General features: G+C 40.7%; 1 protein-coding gene and 1 long non-coding RNA gene across 16 annotated transcripts; one reads left to right on the top strand and one right to left on the bottom strand.

Moving 5' to 3' along the window:
• Positions 1 to 4,082: 4,082 nt before the first annotated feature.
• Positions 4,083 to 8,176, bottom strand: LOC111854910 (chemerin-like receptor 1). 2 transcript variants are annotated; one of them, XM_072709047.1, is made up of 4 exons: positions 8,147 to 8,176; positions 7,466 to 7,612; positions 6,122 to 6,187; positions 4,083 to 5,820 (listed from the first exon to the last, which is right to left on the bottom strand). In XM_072709047.1, the coding sequence occupies exon 4, from the start codon at positions 5,813 to 5,815 to the stop codon at positions 4,862 to 4,864; it is 954 nt and encodes a 317-aa protein (XP_072565148.1). In that variant the 5' UTR covers positions 5,816 to 5,820; positions 6,122 to 6,187; positions 7,466 to 7,612; positions 8,147 to 8,176; the 3' UTR covers positions 4,083 to 4,861. The 2 variants fall into 2 exon arrangements, with proteins under 2 accessions (XP_072565148.1, XP_072565149.1); XM_072709048.1 differs by having other exon boundaries at positions 4,083 to 5,816.
• Positions 8,177 to 11,302: 3,126 nt separating this feature from the next.
• LOC140587632 (uncharacterized) lies at positions 11,303 to 16,163 on the top strand. 14 transcript variants are annotated; one of them, XR_011989298.1, is made up of 9 exons: positions 11,303 to 11,967; positions 12,915 to 13,077; positions 13,203 to 13,280; positions 13,595 to 14,548; positions 14,708 to 14,868; positions 14,957 to 15,099; positions 15,377 to 15,482; positions 15,593 to 15,648; positions 15,756 to 16,163. It is a non-coding gene; the product is annotated as an uncharacterized lncRNA (long non-coding RNA). The 14 variants fall into 14 exon arrangements; XR_011989293.1 differs by having other exon boundaries at positions 11,317 to 11,967; positions 12,915 to 13,837; positions 13,939 to 14,049; positions 14,431 to 14,548; positions 14,695 to 14,868; XR_011989294.1 differs by having other exon boundaries at positions 11,319 to 11,967; positions 12,915 to 13,700; positions 13,801 to 13,837; positions 13,939 to 14,548.
• The last annotated feature ends 3,805 nt before the right edge of the window (positions 16,164 to 19,968 follow it).

Here is a 19,968-nt window from a genome sequence, read left to right as displayed (position 1 = left end):
AAAATGAGGTGTACAATATAGTTCACAGTGTTCAGTTCACGTATGGCTCTAGGGTAACCGCAGTTCCTTAGTCTGTTCATCTGCGAAACAACTAGAACAGATGATGTCCAGTGTGGGAGGGATCCTTTGATATGATTATTACTCTGCTGAGGCAGCGGGAGCTGAAAAGGTTCTCCAAAGAAGATCTGATGAGCTCTCCGGTCTGCCACTGAGCTGCCAGCGTACCATGTAGTAACGCAGTACACCAGCACGCTAAGAGTATATTGTTGTGATTTGTGTCTATTGTGATTTGTGACTTTGCCACACTTCTCACAACACACAAAGTCCAGCTCTTTACCTGCTCTGTTTATAACGATTTTAAAGCTTTTCCAAATATCTGATTTTCCAGTCTTTTCTTTAGTTTTATATTCTCCAGCCTGTAATTATTCTGTAATAATCTGCTGCATTTTGTAACAAGCAGCTTGAATATGTAATTACATATGTAATACTGCATTTTGTAATAAATGATTACAGTAGTTGCACTTTTTAATGACGAAAATGTAATACTAATGTAATAAATGGCATTATTACATAATATGTTGTAACAAACCCTCCACCTGATCTGAAGCCTTATTCTCCATTTTTAAAAAAAAATTAATCCACGGACCTACAGTATATGATAAGATTGTGACATCACTTTTAGTGTTAGGTCCATAAAGCAAGACAGTTTAGGTTCTGTGTGAGGAACATATAGATGAACTGATAAAATATGCACATGTTGAGGGCAAGGACAGAGGTGAAGTCAGGCATTGGGGGAAATCAAAAGGGGCATTATTAAAAGAAACCACAACATGAATGGGGCAAATCTAACAGACCACGAGGCGTCAAAACAGGGAGATAAGGATCAAGCAGAAACACAAGACACAGGACACACTCAGGAGCACAAGCAGGTAATGACCGCAATGACTTCATGCAGCGTCATTGACTGGACTGCAGAGCTCAATACAGGGAGGCATTTTATACACCACTAACGAGGGAGCAGACGAGAGGCAGCTGGAGTGAGGGGACAGGAATGCAGGGTGTGACACACACACAGTTCGTAAAATTTCCCGGTAGGCCAGTCTAGTCAGGGCTCATATACAAGGACGTAACTTTGGCTGGAACATTGGGGGGGTCAAGGTCTCTACCCATTACGGGGGAAACATGATTATTGGGGGGGTTATATTGGCTGGATCTGATTATTGGGGGGTTCATGACCCCCCCCTAACCCCCCTTGAAATTACGCCCATGCTCATATACTCCTGGTTGGTGGCAAACTGTACCAAGGGTGTAGTATCTCCCCCGAAAGATGGTCAAGACTTGACTGATGGTTTTATTGTTTTATTGAGATCCTTGTGTTAATCAATAAATAATCCACTGAACCAACGTAAGAGCTTGTGCCGCTTCAGAGGGTGCAAATCATTCTGTGTGCTTCAAGCTCTGATTTGGATTTCTTCTCTGCCAGTAAGGTAGGACTCTGTCTTTGTTTACTTTCTGTCTTGGACTCAGTTGAAACTGTTGTAGTGTCTGCTAGTTTCTGTTAATCAGTAGTTTCAGGTAGCCAATCAAGTGTAGTTTCGGTCTTGCTGAAGGTGTAAATTAGGGGCGGGGCTAACTGAGTTATATTGTGGCGGTTAGAGACAAACGCAGTTAATCTGTTACTACTCGTTCTATCCTTTCTTTCTTTTCTATTCTATTCTCAATTTTGCGAATATGCAGTCCATCACTGCAGACATGTGCCTCAGACCTATCCCAGTCCACTTATCTCTTAGATCTAGAAGATCCCATCCAACATCCAGGCGCCGCACATCCAGTAATCTTATCTACCCTCCCCTGTCATCCCAGTCCCAACATCGGGTGTTGGGCGGCCTCTGGAATTGCCAGTCTGCTGTAAAGAAGGCTGATTTCATTTCCGCCCCTTGCTTCCCACCATTCTCTTGACTTTCTGGCTCTAACTGAGACCTGGATATCATCAGAGAACTCGGCCACACCAGCTGCTCTCTCCTCTGTTTATGCTTTCTCTCACTCTCCACGCCAGACTGGCAGGGGCGGTGGCACAGGTCTGTTACTACCTCGGAACTGGTGCTTCACACCCCTCTCTCTCCCCCAGCTCAACATTTCATCCTTTGAATTCCATGGAGTTGCAGTTTCCTCTCCATTCAATATTCTTATCATTGTTGTCTACCGCCCTCCTGGCCCCCTAGGCCACTTTCTAGAGGAGCTGGATACTCTCCTCAGTCTCTTCCCCAATGACAGCTCCTCTCTCATTCTCCTTGGTGACTTCAATCTCCCCCATGACAAGCTCCTTTCTTCTGGTCTCCTCCCTTTTCTCTATTCCTTTTCTCTGACATCCAACAACTGCTCTCCCACACACAAAGGAGGTAATGTTCTCGACCTGGTTTTCAGCCGCCCCTCTCCAGCCACCGACATCACCACTACCCCTCTTCACATTTCTGATCACCACTTAGTATCCTTTACCATCTCCCTACCTGTCTTGCCCAATCCTGGCTTTCAACATTTCTCGCCCTCTTAGCAGTCACTGAGAAGCTGCATGCTGCTAGATCAGCCAAACTGTCATCTGTCCTCATCCTTCTTGACCTATCAGCAGCATTTGACACGGTTAACCACAAGACTCTCCTGTCCATCCTTAGGAGTCTTGGCATTGGTGGTTTGGCTTGGCGATGGCTTGTATCCTACCTCGAAGGCCGATCATATTGAGTGACATGGAAAGGACCCACATCTACCCCACGTAGTCTCTTCACCGGTGTCCCTCAGGGCTCGGTTCTTGGCCCACTCCTGTTCTCCCTCTATACCAAATCTCTTGATGAGGTCATATCCTCTCATGGCTTCTCTTACCACTGCTATGCAGATGACACTCAACTCATCCTCTCCTTCCCTCCTTCAGACACTCATGTCTCCACTAAGATATCTGCATGTCTAGCAGATATCTCATCTTGGATGACCGCTCAGCAACTGAAACTCAACCCTAGTAAAACGGAACTGCTGTACATCCCCGCTGACTCATCCCCCCTCCTGGACCTTGCGATCTTCCTCGACAACTCCCCGATCCGTCCTTCGGTTACTGCTTGCAACCTTGGGGTTACCATGGACAATCGTCTGTCCTTTTCCTCACATATCGCCAACGTTTCCCGCTCTTGTAGTCGTCATCTCCCGCCTTGACTACTGCAACTCGCTCCTAGCGGGTTTACCACTGAGCGTCATTCGTCCCCTCCAACTGATTCAGAATGCAGCTGCTCGACTTGTTTTCAACCTTCCCAAGATCTCCCACACCACTCCTTTGCTGCACTCCCTACACTGGCTTCCTGTGGCTGCCCGCATCAGATTCAGATTTCCCAACAGAGTATTAGATCGATGGTATTCATAGCCTTGGTTTTATGAGCTAGTATCGGGAAAAATTCATTGTAGAGTCTTAAAGCACTTATGTAAGTCGCTCTGGCTAAGGGCATCTGCCAAATGCTGTAAATGTAAATGTTTCCGCTTATTTTCTTATCTTTCCTTCTTTATGTTTGATCAGTTCCATTTTTTTTTAACTTGATGTGAGAACTTACAAAAGCTAGGCACGTAATTTCAAAATGAAAGTCCCTCAAAACAAAGTGAACCTAGGGCAATATAAATTTACATAAATTATATAAAAAATAATACCATAGGGATATTTAATAATACAATATTTTCTTGGACAACAAAAAAAAGAAATTGGGGCATTCACAAAGGAGGACACCCCCCCGATCAGCAGTAAAATAACAAATTGGGGCTACTTCACAGCATATTTCCGGGTGCTTTTTGTTGTCAGTCTGCCCCTGGTTCTGTGACTAACGGTCTGCCATCTGATCATCTCTGCAGGGTGATTTTAAGCAGTCTGGCGGACAGGCATGAGCTGAGTGTCGTCACCGTTAACAAGCACATTTATAGACTTACAAGACACGGTAGGTAGTACTCTGGCCTCACACATCCAAGGCTGTGTGTTTAATTCTCTCCCCGTCTCCATGTGTGCATGAAATTGGCATGATCTCATCATGTCTGTGCATGTTTCCTCACACACCACATATTAAAAATTTAGTTTTTATTTTTAGGTCTTAACTACATAAATGAGTTACAAAGGTTACTTACAAATTGTTCAGTTTAAAAATGATTATTACAGAAAACTACTATGTATTGTGCTCTTTAAAATGATCAAGTTAAAAGACTACCTCAAAGCATATTATCCATTTACAGAAAGTACACACAGCAAAAGAAGAATGTAAGATTAATTTTGCAGATTCCATTTAAGCAGTTATATGCGGTTTTTTTTTTAGTATAATTTCATTAAAGACCCCCTAGGGTATTAAGCAAACTTAAAGGACAAACCGTTTTGGTCTGGTTTCATCTCATACAACTTCCCATACCAACTCCACTTAAACTTCTCCAAGATCTCAATGACTAACTGAGCAGGATGGAGTGGTGGCTGGAGGTGGGGCTGGGGGCATCTACCTTCCCTCAATGGGCAGATATGATTCCCAGCTCCCCATCCCAGCAGAATCCAGACTGGGATATTCTTTAAATGTTTGGATTCATTATAATGAACTTTTAGTACTGAATTTCGCATAGAAGTTGCTTAAATGTGCATTATCTGAATTTGTATCCGTATACTTGTATACTTGATTTTTTAGACTTTGGAGAAGTATCCTAAAATGAACATGCAGCAATTAGAGTCTAGTCATAAGTGGCTTAAAAAAACATTCCGTCATTCTAAGACTATTGTATTTAGCATCATTAAAAATAGCATTTTTGCAACCATTTATTTTTTACGTGTGTTGACACTCATGCATTGGAAGTTTGTAATGCACTAGAACGAGAGCTGAGACAAGTCTGTTTCCTTACCAAGTGCATTTTCAATTTTGGATAGCAGAGAGTACCAGAATTTGTTTTCACCCATAAATACATACAAGAAAGGATTTACGATGCTGTTTGCATGAGCAAGAGTGACAAACACCTTTGTGTAGATACCAAGTGACTCCTGATGTTTAGGGTTTATTTCCATCAGTACAACAATATGATAGGGCAGCCAGCAAATAAAGAAAGCACTTATCAGAGCAGTCATGACCTTGAATGGTTTGGAGGACTTCATTTGGTTGTTCCTTACTCTCCAGATGACAGAATAGCAGGAGATAATGATTAAAAAAGGAACAACAAACCCACACACAAATTGAATGAGGTCAACAGCCAAGTGGCTAGAGGGTGGCTCATAATCATTGTGGCACTTTGTTTTGTTCCCATCCAGGCTGATGTTCCAGAAAACTGTTGAATGAAAACTTAGAGCAATGGAGACAGTCCAGGCCAGGATGATGACAATGGATGCCTTCTTCACTGTGCGTTTGTTCTGTGCCCAGACCGGGAACACCACAGAGACACAGCGGTCAATACTGATGATGACCAGCAGGAAGATGCTGCTGAACATGTTGAGGAACATTACAAAGGGGATTAACTTGCACATGGAGAGTCCAAAGATCCAGTTTTCGGTGAATATATATGCAGCATTTATAGGGAGGAAAAGGCAGAACAGGAAGTCGGAGATCGCCAGGCTGAGATACCATGTCAAGTTGACGGTTTTCTTCATCTTGAGACTTATCCAAATAACTATGCCATTCCCACAAACCCCAACAACAAAAATGACAAGATTGACTACTACCAGGACCACACGGTCCCAAGTCCAGGAATCATCCTGGCCACCTGTCTTTGGTACTATGGAAGCAGTATCATTATATTCATAGTCATATAGATAATCAATTTCTGCTGACATTCTGTCTGAAAAGAAGTAAACAATAAATGATTTCATCAATCTTACATATATCATCACAGATTAATTAAATATCACCATTTGCACATTTGTAAAACAAAAGTCTTAAAAAAGGTTAAACAAAAAACCTTCTTTTTTTAAATGAGGCTTCATTGTGAACTGCAATATTTTAAAGCAGTTTAATGAAACATATAATGTCATTTGAAGGATGAAAAGATTTATCTAAGAACACAGACAATGTAACAGTAATAAGTATTCAGTATTTGAGTGTTATTATTATTATTATTAAACACATTGATGCAAACTTACCAAAGAGCACTTTCAGCGACTTGATACTGGTTGTTATTCACAGTACATGCACGGTGAGTTTGTTCTCTGAAACATTTAACACAGGGATTTCCGGTTGGCTTCTGTTTCATGAGGAACATTCTTCATAGTGAAACCAAGCACGGATTACTTGTTATCATTAAGCTGCAGGGTTACTAGACAAAATATTAATATATATGACATCTATATAAAAATCACAGTTATGACCTGTACACTACTGGAACACTATTTAATCGTGCTTATGCAGTATTTACATATTTAATAAAATTTGCAAGAAAGTTAAAACTGCATTATTAATGACATCATCTACAGAATTACCTTTAAGATGATTTTCTGTGATTAATAAATACTTTAAAGGCCGCTATATGTAACTGTATTATAGCCTAGTTATAATTTTTTAAATGCTGTGTAAGTTTTTCTTCGATGTTTTGTTATATGCATTTTACAGTCTATGGCATTTCCGTGGATGTGTTACATAATGGGCTTCTATTGCACTTTGTTGGATTATGTTCCAAAACCCGTAAAATTATTTAACAAACATTCATCAAACAGAACGTGACCTCGATGCCTTTTCGCCCTGTAAATTTATGATAGAGAGTTCATACACTTTATGATAGAGAGTTCATACACTTACGATGTGGTATAACGTCATAGACCTACATTTCAAGAAATGATATTCAGAGAAGACTGTTTGCCCTAAAGCAGAAACATACATTTCTTTTCATGTGATATTTTATGTGAGGACATACTTAATACTACTATTTTGGAGCAGGTAAAATGCTATGCTTAAAAAGGGGTTAAACCTTTTTATTGATCCAGTTAAAACAGACCAAACTTAGGGACACTCTAAAACGAATGCGGGATCACGTACACAGTAACGAAGGAGCGGTATTTCTTTATTTTACATAACATCAATGCGGACACGAAGCATCAAGTAATAGTCATGATTATAATCATTTATGGTTCTCCGTAAAAGCAATTTACCAAAATACTCGCAACGCCATGTTATACAAAAACTAGCATTTAAGTCCTGCGTGCATTTAAATTGATTTAACTTCAGTCAGTATCAACCCATGAAACATCAGGGGGCAGCAAAGTCAAGTTGTTTTTTCAACAACTTGATACAAACATACAAAAAAGGCAAACACCTTTACAAAGAAAGTCGGCATTATATAAAAAATTTTATGTCACATTCATAGCAATATTCTGGTCAGAAATGCAGTACCATTCACTACAAAAGAGCAATGCAAACAAATAAGGGTTAATGGCTCAGAACGCATTCAAAACCTGTTTTGTTCTCTTAACAACAAAGAACTTTGTCCTTACTTGTACAGTGGTACCTCGGTTCTCGAACTTAATCCGAACAGGTGTTGTGCCGAATTCTGCACCCTTGCCGTGAAATGCACCCCCTGTCGGGAGCGCGCACCGCTCTTTTCTTCGATTCGAAGGGGGAAAAGACGTAGTTCCGTCAATCTAATTATGCAACAGAAATATTAAATTTCGCTTGCACATTTAGAAGACTTTTAATTATCACTGTTTCACTTAACGAAGGCTGAATTTAACCCAAATAAAAGTTATAAACTGTGACATGTAGACGATTCCTTATACTTATAAAATAATTTATTTTTCTCCACAATGAAGACAATGTTCTGGTACAGTGATCTGAAATACCTAAACAAAAAAGATATTTGTCTTTATGACGGCTAACCTGGCAGGAAATTCATTTCCATTCTTCCCTTCAATTCTATCACGAAATGCTGTTAGCAACCGACATATTTAAAGAAATAGATAACAATTACTGAATTTCGTGAATGCCATATCACGTGCAGCACGTGGGGTGAGGGGGGGGGGGGGGGTTCATTTTACGGCAGCTTAATACTTGTTTCGTATTTAAGAAACTGGCTCAGTAACTGTGTTATACAGTACCTTACAAAGTTCGCACTGTTTATTGATGTTGGTCTATTGTGCAGATTTATCAAAAGCAAATAAGGATCGAGATCAACTGACCTGAACATGTAGGGGTGGAGGGGAGCGCGTCCTTATGCATAAGGGAATACGCCCTTTTCAAATCTAGCTGCACTGAAACTAAATTTGTGAAGCTTACTCAGATAACAACTTCAGGTCCACTGTGTGTATTATAAAAAAATATGATCTGATCATCTAAGACAAAAATGCAGGGGGGTGCCATTCACGGCAGGGTGCCTGCCGGGAATTGCACCCCCTTTGAATTCTGGCTCTGTATGTCCTACATAAATGAAATTTGCTCAGATAGTACAGTACCATATACAGAGAGTACTGTCCAAAGCATTTTGTGATATGATCACCAGAGACAGAGATACAGGGGGGTGTATAATGTAAATAATGGAAAACCAATTAATTGGTTCCCGGCCCCCCAAAATTGCACCTAAATATGTTTTTTTTTTTTTTTAGCATATAAACACTAAATGAAGAGGATAAAACAAGAAGAGCATTTTTTTCTTAATGGCTTCCAAAATGATCAAGATCTTATCCCAACATTACCCCTGTCCTGCCCTGATCGTCCGCTCCTTCCGTGTGCCACGCCCCCTCGTTAACCTCGTGTGGGATCCGCATGTGATCCAATAGAGTCTGGCTGCAGATCCACTGAGACTCACGTCCACCGACACGCAGGAAGTGACATCACTAATCCACTGAGACGCAGCCATAGATATCTTCTATGATACATTCTACTTTTAGTTCATTTAAAAATGGTTCGCAGTTATCACTTGTTTGTATGCATATAGTCGTCCCTCGCCACTTTGCGCTTCGACTTTCGCGGCTTCACTCCATCGCGGTTTTTTGTCTATTGATTAAAAAGTTGATCGAGACAATGAAAATGATACATCGCTACGCATCGGAAGCATATTTGCTCTTCGTAATTAGATGTATAATAATAACAATTATAACGTCTAATATTTATCTTCTATTATTTTTTCTAACATTTTGGGTAATACGAGTGTAATTTTCATGACCTACCTGTCCGATCCTCTTGTGTGCCACGCCCCCTTATTAACCACATATGCAACCCTGATTGTGACCAGTTGTTTTCTGTCAATTTGATTCTGTTTCTGTCAGTGTCTATAACCCCAGGTCTGTCGTTGACGTTTTGATGTTACATGTTCCTGTCCCGCATTTGGAGTGATTCCAAATAAACCCTTCAATCCTGATTCCTCGTGTCCCCGTTCCTGCTTCCCTGTCCAGCAGTCATAAACTATTGGTGACTAAAGGATGTTATTCCATGTCTAGAGGGCTCTAATAATGTTAAAAACCGTATTTAGAAGGTCGTAAACAGGTTTCCAATGCTCTAACTACGAAAATATTCGATTTCTAAAGAATCCTATTTCGCGGATTTCGCCTATTACGGGTTATTTTTAGAACGTAACTCCCGCGATTAACGACGGACCACTAGCTGTATTACTAAATCATAGATTATTTTAAAAATAGTTTGTGCTTATCACATTTGAATTATACATTTATAAAAGTAGTTTGTACTTATAATTAAGAATTGCATAACTTATAATTTGATAAGTAGACAATTTTATTAAATTTTATCACCTGTAGTCCTGATTGTGACTGTCAATGGTGACCAGATTTTTTCCCCCCTGAGTGTTATATTGAAGCCTTAAAGACTGCAGAATTATGCTTCTCGCAGAGCTTTTCTCCATACTTCTGTTATTCGAAGATAATGTACGTCCTACATAAATAAATCACTATACATAGATAATTTGGCAAACATTTTATTTGTAGTGTATTGATGTATAAATTTGAACAAACGTGCAAAAAAAAACAAAAAACGGTATATGGAACGGAATAAAATGAGGAAAAATTTGTATTATGTAAACATGGCATGAATTTTAAGACCCATCCCATCAACGCAATTAGAGAGTAAGGTTTCCATGCCCTCCCTATTATTAAAAATAAACATGAATGGGTCATTCCTGTTGCCACTTTGACCCTCCAGGACCTCCCTGGGTGCTTCCTGCTGATCCTCAGCCTCCATCTGGAGAACAGCAGGTTCGGTCACCTCTCCACTGGAGAGTGATTCTTGCAAATCCAGCACACAGCACTGCAGAGGTCCCTCATGACGTGCGACTCCTATATGACATTGGAAGTGAATATCAGGGGTTAGGGTTAGTTAATCAGGCGCAGCTGGTAGTGAACAGGAAAACCACCTGAGAAAAATGAGGGACATACACACACACCTCACTATTACATTGGGTACAGCAGTCAGTTACAGCTTGCCCACCAGGTCTGACAACAGCAGGAGTGCTCACCCTCGAGAGAGGCTCCAAGTTCGCTTTCAGCAGGTGTGAAGCTTCCTCAGTCTTCCTCTGTCCATGTCTGAGTAGTACAAGTACACATCACACACACTACCAAGACTTAATGTTTCAATATCTCAATGTATCATCAATGGTGTCATTAATACCCATATACGCAAAACCTATCCATTAGCTGAATGCACTACCACTGAAGAATTAATGGAATATTACCTTAAAAATAACAAAAATATAATATTCAGCCTCCCTGCTGGGCTTTACCCGGTATTCTATATCTGACAGAAACCTCCTTCACTGCAGAGAAAGTGCACTTGATTCTGCATCTGAATGCATCTCAATGTACAACACGATGCTTTCCATACATACTTTTCCAAACCACTGTTCATCAGAGTTAGGCACCACCATTTTCTTATCCATGGCATGTTAGACTGAATATAAAAAGACAAAAACCATGCACCTGCGTGAAGTTGGCCCCCCATATGTTTCAGATTTCAACCAAACTGGTCTCAATCGTATGTGCTGCGTTTGTGCCGGATTGTGCCGTTAAAATTTTTGTTTGTGCTGTTTTAGTTTCTGAGATATAAATGTGTGTTTACATGGTGACGTCATCAGCGTGAAGTTGGCCCCCCATTTGCGTCAGATTTCCACCAGACCGATCGCAATCGTGTGTGCTGCGTTTGTGCTGGTTTGTGCCGTTAAAACTATCCTTTGTGCTGCTTTAGTTTCCGAGATATTAATGTTTGTTTACATGGTCACGTGACACCAGCGTGAAGTTAGCCCCCCATTTGTGTCTGATTTCCACCAAACCGATCGCAATCGTATGTACTGCGTTTGTGCTGGTTTGTGCCGTTTAAACTGTCCTTTGTGCTGCTTTAGTTTCCGAGATATTAATGTTGTTTACATGGTCACGTGACACCAGCGTGAAGTTAGCCCCCCATTTGTGTCTGATTTCCACCAAACCGATCGCAATCGTGTGTGCTGCGTTTGTGCTGGTTTGTGCCGTTAAAACTGTCCTCTTTGCTGCTTTAGTTTCCGAGATATTAATGTTTGTATGGTTGCCCCCCCCCCTCCAATTTTAGTCTGATTTCGACCAAACCAATCGCAATCGTTTGTGCCGTTAAAACTGTCCTTTGTGCTGCTTCAGTGCAGATATTGCTTATTTACATGGTCACGTGACTCCGCCGTTAAGTTAGCCCCCCACTTAATGCCTCCCAATCGGTCTCAATAGTTTGTGCCGTTTAAAAATTGTCTGTACTTTTATTTTTCTGAGTTATACCTCTCAGTTTATGCCTTACATATTTTTCGCTATATTTTTACAATATATTGTCCTCCTTCCTCCTCTGCACTCCTAGTGTTGCCGACTCTGGCGTTCACAAGGGAAAGGGTTACCTCCCTGTTAGACTCCGAGTGCTTCAGCTGGACGGCACGTGTGTGTTTCGAAGTGACCCAGGCAGAGATTAACATCTTCGTGAGATTCGTAGAGTATAGAAAGACCTTAGGATTTGTGGTTGATACCGGATTCCGAACAAATGGGTAAGTGCTTATAATACTCACAGTTGCCTTTTTCAAAAAATGGTGGTGTTGTAGAAGGAAACAACACTAAGCTAAAATGTTTATTTCAGTGCATTTACTATTCTGAACTCAGTTATATACCACAAATTTCCACAGCATAAAAATCTGCAAGTCCCTTGCAGGAGTGTCTCCGTTAGTCCACAGCGATTCAAATGTTAATTTATGGTTTATTAAATGCAAGAAAACCTTATTCCTTTACCAAACACCAAGTAATCTTTAATTGTTTATTAAACAGTCTTATCAAACGTCACGTAACTTAATTTTGTTTTTCAAACATAAAGTTTTCAATGAAAATTTTAACATTCCTCTGGCGGGTAATTCCGTTTCAAATCATCACAGTTTTGGACCTCATCACCACAGATTTTAATGAAACTTAGGATGCTTATTTGGTCATATGAGTAACCCATGGAACTGAAACCACACGCATCTTGGATCAATATTAAGGGAGATTTAAGCTAACAAAGTTATTTGGGGGGGCTATGACTTTGACTGGCTATATCTTCCTTAATATAAGTTGTGGATAGCGTAGTATTTATGCAAAATAGATCTGGAAAAGAGCTTTAGAACAATACAAAAACCATTTCTGTGCAACTTTATATTAAGGGAGATGTAGCCAGTCAAAAGTCTTACTCCCCCCCCCGATAATTTAAAAGTTTGTTAGCTTAAATCTGCCTTAATACTGATCCATGACGCTTGCGATTTCAGTTCTATAGGTTACTCATATGACCAAATCAGCATGCTATGTTTTTTCTTTATTTGACAATGAGGTCCAAAAGTGTGATGATTTGACAAGGAACTACCCAGGCATTAAACATCACTGTAACACAGTTGATCATGTTCACTGATAAGAATGTCTGCCTTTAGTAAAGACAATTGCATGGAACTGTGTTGTTGTTGTTTTCTCACAGACCGCAGTGGCTTTTGTGCTCAAATCATCATATTTCTCCCAGATGCCATTTGGTCTCCTGCAAAAAGCAATATAGTGGCCAAGACAGTCTACAGTTGGTCCTGGGCAGAATGCTACAGCTCCTCTCAGGGTGAACATGTCATCTTGGAGCTTCATGGTTAATGGCAAGTCACAAAGTTTCTGCTTCCTGCAGTCAGTTAGATTTGTTTGAGTTTGGTTGATGCCATGGTCCACATCAACACATAAGAGTTGTCCTGTGCTGAATGAATGCATCACTGTGCCATTGCAGAGATTGCTGACTGACTGGTGCTGTCTAGGATATATTTCAGGGTTTGGAATTCTGGCTTGGCATTTCGTGTTGCTCATGGTGAGTTGTTCAAGCAATGCACTTTTCAGCTCTGACATTCCTTTATTGATCAACACCTCCTCACTTGCCGATACAAAAGGGATATGTCTGCCAACTGCTTGACTTGAGCAATAAATGGTAGAACAGGAGCCAGTAGAGATAATGCTTGGGGCAGTCTTCATGGTGTTTGTAATTATATTTGAGATGTGACACTGTGCATCCAGCATTTGAACACCTGACTTCATTGCTGTCATTGTAAACATGTGCATTAAGATGTTTGTTCGCAGTAAATATGCTTTTCTGTCGACTCCTTTTTGAACAATGTGCTGGACAAGTTCAAAAACCTCAGTGGACTTGCCAGCATTGCCAACAAACTGGCTGAAGGTCTCGCTGTCACAGTATGCACAGCAGAGTACCTGGCAGAATGAATCAAATGCACAGGTATTTTTCACAATTAGTTGTTCTCCTTGTGTTGTTACTGGTTGAGTCAGGCAGTTTCCATTTTTCAGCAGTCCAATTTTGGCTTTTTTCCATGTGACAGAAGTATCAGCATGTAGCCATTCAGAACATGGTGCAAGGTAAGTGTGCCTTCTTTTCTTCGGTGGCACTCCAAGACCTCTCCAGTTTTCAGTTGATGGATAATCCTCATGTTCCATCACTTTCTCTGACATTGTACTAGTTGTGTCTCTGTGAGAGGACCCTGTGGCACAATCTTCAGTTGCTTTGGAAATTTTCATGTTTCCTTCAATTGAACCAAGGTGCCGAACAATGAACCTGTCTATCCGAACAGGTAAGTTTTCATGTTTGAAAACATTATTCTTTAGTCTGTTAAATTCAGCTTCAACACAGGCTGTGCTTGCAGTGAATTTCGCACTTTTATATAATGGGACCATAATGCTTGTCCACAAAGGGAGGTAACTAGATATCCTTAATACATGAGGAATTATTTCTGGAAGAAAGTGCAGATTGTCCCTGTCACCATTGTCCACGATCGTCAATTTGGCTTTCTCAATGATATTTGTAACCCAGTCTTTCATGTCTGTCTGAGATGGCTCTGTGAAATTGTCCATTTCTGTTTCTTGAATTTCATCATCCTTCATGTCAGGACAGATGGCACTCACTTCTGCGATTCTCGCCCTCAGATAAATTTTGCTCATTTCTGCCATTACAGGACGTCCTGTTTCATTGTGCCCTTCAGTCTCACTCAGAGCCACGACTGTAATTGAGTAAATGATTTGATGTGCATCATCCAGCGTCCCTGCTTGTAAAAGCTTGGCCATGCATCGGAGGTAAAATTCTCTTACTCTGCAGGGTTTTTTCCTCAGGCATTCCCATCGACTGATGAGCTTTATGCAGTGAGCAACATCTACTCTAATAAAGCAAGCTGGTAGCCTTGAAGTTTGGTTTCTAATTAGCACTCCAAAACTTTCATCAGTGTATGCCCTGAGGTCTGGACAGTGAGTGAAGGCTTTCACCATGCCACCAAGAAGAGCAAGGGAGAAATCACTCACAGCCTCTCTGGGTATTGGAGCCCCTGCATGATGCCACTCGGAAAGCAAAGATGCTATTGCATTGGCATCGTGTTTTTCGGATAGCATCTGTACCACTGGTATGCTACATGTTTTATCAATTATGGAATATTGTAAACTACCCTGATAAAGAAAAATGTGTCCTGACATACCGTATGGTCTTTTCAGTTTTTTCACAATAGATCCCGTGGCATCGAAGCAAACACAGTGCTGCTGCTTTGACTGGGATTTATACAGCTGCATCTGAGATGGACTCCAATAATGGCAATAAAATTTATCTATGCCAATGTCATGAATACTACCGCTGTGAGGTACAGAGTGTTTTAAAAGCTGAAGTGATAGCACAGGATCTTTGTGTTGAAGCTCTTCATCTTTTCTTTCCTGCTTGGCTTTCCGGAGTGTAGTCAATTTGTACAAATGACTGGGCTCAGGGTCACCAAATCTCATCAATTTGTTGGCTTCAGTTTCACGCCAGGTACTTGGCTGTATTCCACTTTCACAAAGATTTTTTGCCACTTCAGCACGCAGATTTCCAGATAACTGCCTCTTTGACTTGAAACTATGCAGTGTCTCATTAACATCTTGTAGAATGCAGTGAAGGAGAGCACATTCATTTGATTTGGGTTCTTTGACACAGTGAATGAGAAGTCTGCCTTTGCACTCTTTGCAGTGTGCTTCGATGGCCAAAAATTTTGTAAGTGATGCTGGATACACCTTTGCCCTTTTAAAAACAAGAGTGCAGGCACACTTCACTTTATTCCATATCTGCTCATTTAACATGTGTGTCCATGTTCCTCGCTTCAGGATTACATATTCTCTCCCACGGTTGCTACTGATGTCCTGATATGTGACTGTGTCAGGTAAGATGGCTCTCCATTGTTTTTCTGAAAGTGTAAAATTAAATTTAATGATATTTTCTGTCTGTGGTGTCTGTAGCAGGTCATAATTTTCATCTCCATCTTCACAGGACACTTCACTGTCATCACTGCCTTCCTGCTCTGCCCCCACCACAGCTAACCCTAAACCTTGCCATACATTATGGCGGTTTAATTTTACAAACGTATACAATGCTTTGGCTGAAATTTTGGAGTTCAGCTGCTGGCTCAGAGCAATCCATACATCATCAGAAGGAACAGCTATATGACCGCTACAGACAATTTGATCCTGCGCTGTCTGGAGAACCTCAATTATTTTCTCCTTGCTGACACTAGGAATTTTGGGCATCTGATCAAAAGAAATGCAAATGACCACGACTTCAGTATATTTATGTGTTTTATCTGTATACAGTATATCAAATAACTATTTGTTAATACTTAATTAAAATGTGCAAAAGAGCTTTGTGCATTAACTGTCTTACATAAATTTGTGCCTTCAATTTACCGAGTTATGTCAATACTTTAAAGTACAAATGTTACGTACCTTTTATGACGTATTTCTGAAGTCGATGTATTTTAGTAACAAGATAATTTAAATTAATGGCGATCACAGGTCAATGATTATGCACTCGTTGCTAAATTGTTTAATAGTTGAACTTACATTGGTCGCCGCCTTTACAAAACTCAGTTGTGATTGGATATATGTTAGTTCGGGTTGAGTGGAGGGAGAAAGTACAACTTCATTATTGGACATTTTTATTTAACCGCCATGTGCAATAAGTGAGAGGGTCCACGGGAAGGTAAAGACATCACAATACACAGTGCAGGCAAAATGACAAGAGTTTATTATACATTGTTGTACAGTATTAAGCATTAACTGGTCGTGTTTGGTGCTGGGTGTTCACTACCTTGCAGCAAAATGCTATATATGTACGTCTGCACATGATTTAGAGCTCTGTGATGTGCTTTACCAGTACCACTGTAAATGGCACACAATCACTTCTCACACCGCAAGAACCACTTTTCATACTGTCGTTTTGCTTTTTCACTCCCACATCTAAAGAAATGGACGCATGCTGTGCTGTGATGAGTTGGTAGAACCGATGATAACCTAGCTGGGTCAAGCCTGCACGTAACGAAGCAGGATGTAATGGTCGGTCATTTGTGGGAATATCTACAGTAGCAAGATCCTGAAATGTGGTATCTGGCTGGCGGGGTGACTAAGTCTACGTACAGCTTTGTTGCGGAGTCACCAAACCGTCCACCTTCTGTTAACATGAGAAATACGCGCCTGAGCAGTATACGGCGATCACATAAAGGCATACTGTAAACTGAGAGGTATAACTCAGAAAAATAAAAGTACAGACAATTTTTAAACGGCACAAACTATTGAGACCGATTGGGAGGCATTAAGTGGGGGGCTAACTTAACGGCGGAGTCACGTGACCATGTAAATAAGCAATATCTGCACTGAAGCAGCACAAAGGACAGTTTTAACGGCACAAACGATTGCGATTGGTTTGGTCGAAATCAGACTAAAATTGGAGGGGGGGGGGCAACCATACAAACATTAATATCTCGGAAACTAAAGCAGCAAAGAGGACAGTTTTAACGGCACAAACCAGCACAAACGCAGCACACACGATTGCGATCGGTTTGGTGGAAATCAGACACAAATGGGGGGCTAACTTCACGCTGGTGTCACGTGACCATGTAAACAACATTAATATCTCGGAAACTAAAGCAGCACAAAGGACAGTTTAAACGGCACAAACCAGCACAAACGCAGTACATACGATTGCGATCGGTTTGGTGGAAATCAGACACAAATGGGGGGCTAACTTCACGCTGGTGTCACGTGACCATGTAAACAAACATTAATATCTCGGAAACTAAAGCAGCACAAAGGATAGTTTTAACGGCACAAACCAGCACAAACGCAGCACACACGATTGCGATCGGTCTGGTGGAAATCTGACGCAAATGGGGGGCCAACTTCACGCTGATGACGTCACCATGTAAACACACATTTATATCTCAGAAACTAAAACAGCACAAACAAAAATTTTAACGGCACAATCCGGCACAAACGCAGCACATACGATTGAGACCAGTTTGGTTGAAATCTGAAACATATGGGGGGCCAACTTCACGCAGGTGCATGGTTTTTGTCTTTTTATATTCAGTCTAACATGCCATGGATAAGAAAATGGTGGTGCCTAACTCTGATGAACAGTGGTTTGGAAAAGTATGTATGGAAAGCATCGTGTTGTACATTGAGATGCATTCAGATGCAGAATCAAGTGCACTTTCTCTGCAGTGAAGGAGGTTTCTGTCAGATATAGAATACCGGGTAAAGCCCAGCAGGGAGGCTGAATATTATATTTTTGTTATTTTTAAGGTAATATTCCATTAATTCTTCAGTGGTAGTGCATTCAGCTAATGGATAGGTTTTGCGTATATGGGTATTAATGACACCATTGATGATACATTGAGATATTGAAACATTAAGTCTTGGTAGTGTGTGTGATGTGTACTTGTACTACTCAGACATGGACAGAGGAAGACTGAGGAAGCTTCACACCTGCTGAAAGCGAACTTGGAGCCTCTCTCGAGGGTGAGCACTCCTGCTGTTGTCAGACCTGGTGGGCAAGCTGTAACTGACTGCTGTACCCAATGTAATAGTGAGGTGTGTGTGTATGTCCCTCATTTTTCTCAGGTGGTTTTCCTGTTCACTACCAGCTGCGCCTGATTAACTAACCCTAACCCCTGATATTCACTTCCAATGTCATATAGGAGTCGCACGTCATGAGGGACCTCTGCAGTGCTGTGTGCTGGATTTGCAAGAATCACTCTCCAGTGGAGAGGTGACCGAACCTGCTGTTCTCCAGATGGAGGCTGAGGATCAGCAGGAAGCACCCAGGGAGGTCCTGGAGGGTCAAAGTGGCAACAGGAATGACCCATTCATGTTTATTTTTAATAATAGGGAGGGCATGGAAACCTTACTCTCTAATTGCGTTGATGGGATGGGTCTTAAAATTCATGCCATGTTTACATAATACAAATTTTTCCTCATTTTATTCCGTTCCATATACCGTTTTTTGTTTTTTTTTGCACGTTTGTTCAAATTTATACATCAATACACTACAAATAAAATGTTTGCCAAATTATCTATGTATAGTGATTTATTTATGTAGGACGTACATTATCTTCGAATAACAGAAGTATGGAGAAAAGCTCTGCGAGAAGCATAATTCTGCAGTCTTTAAGGCTTCAATATAACACTCAGGGGGGAAAAAATCTGGTCACCATTGACAGTCACAATCAGGACTACAGGTGATAAAATTTAATAAAATTGTCTACTTATCAAATTATAAGTTATGCAATTCTTAATTATAAGTACAAACTACTTTTATAAATGTATAATTCAAATGTGATAAGCACAAACTATTTTTAAAATAATCTATGATTTAGTAATACAGCTAGTGGTCCGTCGTTAATCGCGGGAGTTACGTTCTAAAAATAACCCGTAATAGGCGAAATCCGCGAAATAGGATTCTTTAGAAATCGAATATTTTCGTAGTTAGAGCATTGGAAACCTGTTTACGACCTTCTAAATACGGTTTTTAACATTATTAGAGCCCTCTAGACATGGAATAACATCCTTTAGTCACCAATAGTTTATGACTGCTGGACAGGGAAGCAGGAACGGGGACACGAGGAATCAGGATTGAAGGGTTTATTTGGAATCACTCCAAATGCGGGACAGGAACATGTAACATCAAAACGTCAACGACAGACCTGGGGTTATAGACACTGACAGAAACAGAATCAAATTGACAGAAAACAACTGGTCACAATCAGGGTTGCATATGTGGTTAATAAGGGGGCGTGGCACACAAGAGGATCGGACAGGTAGGTCATGAAAATTACACTCGTATTACCCAAAATGTTAGAAAAAATAATAGAAGATAAATATTAGACGTTATAATTGTTATTATTATACATCTAATTACGAAGAGCAAATATGCTTCCGATGCGTAGCGATGTATCATTTTCATTGTCTCGATCAACTTTTTAATCAATAGACAAAAAACCGCGATGGAGTGAAGCCGCGAAAGTCGAAGCGCAAAGTGGCGAGGGACGACTATATGCATACAAACAAGTGATAACTGCGAACCATTTTTAAATGAACTAAAAGTAGAATGTATCATAGAAGATATCTATGGCTGCGTCTCAGTGGATTAGTGATGTCACTTCCTGCGTGTCAGTGGACGTGAGTCTCAGTGGATCTGCAGCCAGACT

This window comes from Paramormyrops kingsleyae, chromosome 2 (assembly GCF_048594095.1).
Source record: "Paramormyrops kingsleyae isolate MSU_618 chromosome 2, PKINGS_0.4, whole genome shotgun sequence".
NCBI lineage: Eukaryota > Metazoa > Chordata > Actinopteri > Osteoglossiformes > Mormyridae > Paramormyrops > Paramormyrops kingsleyae.
This window is presented reverse-complemented; position numbering and strand designations above follow the sequence as displayed.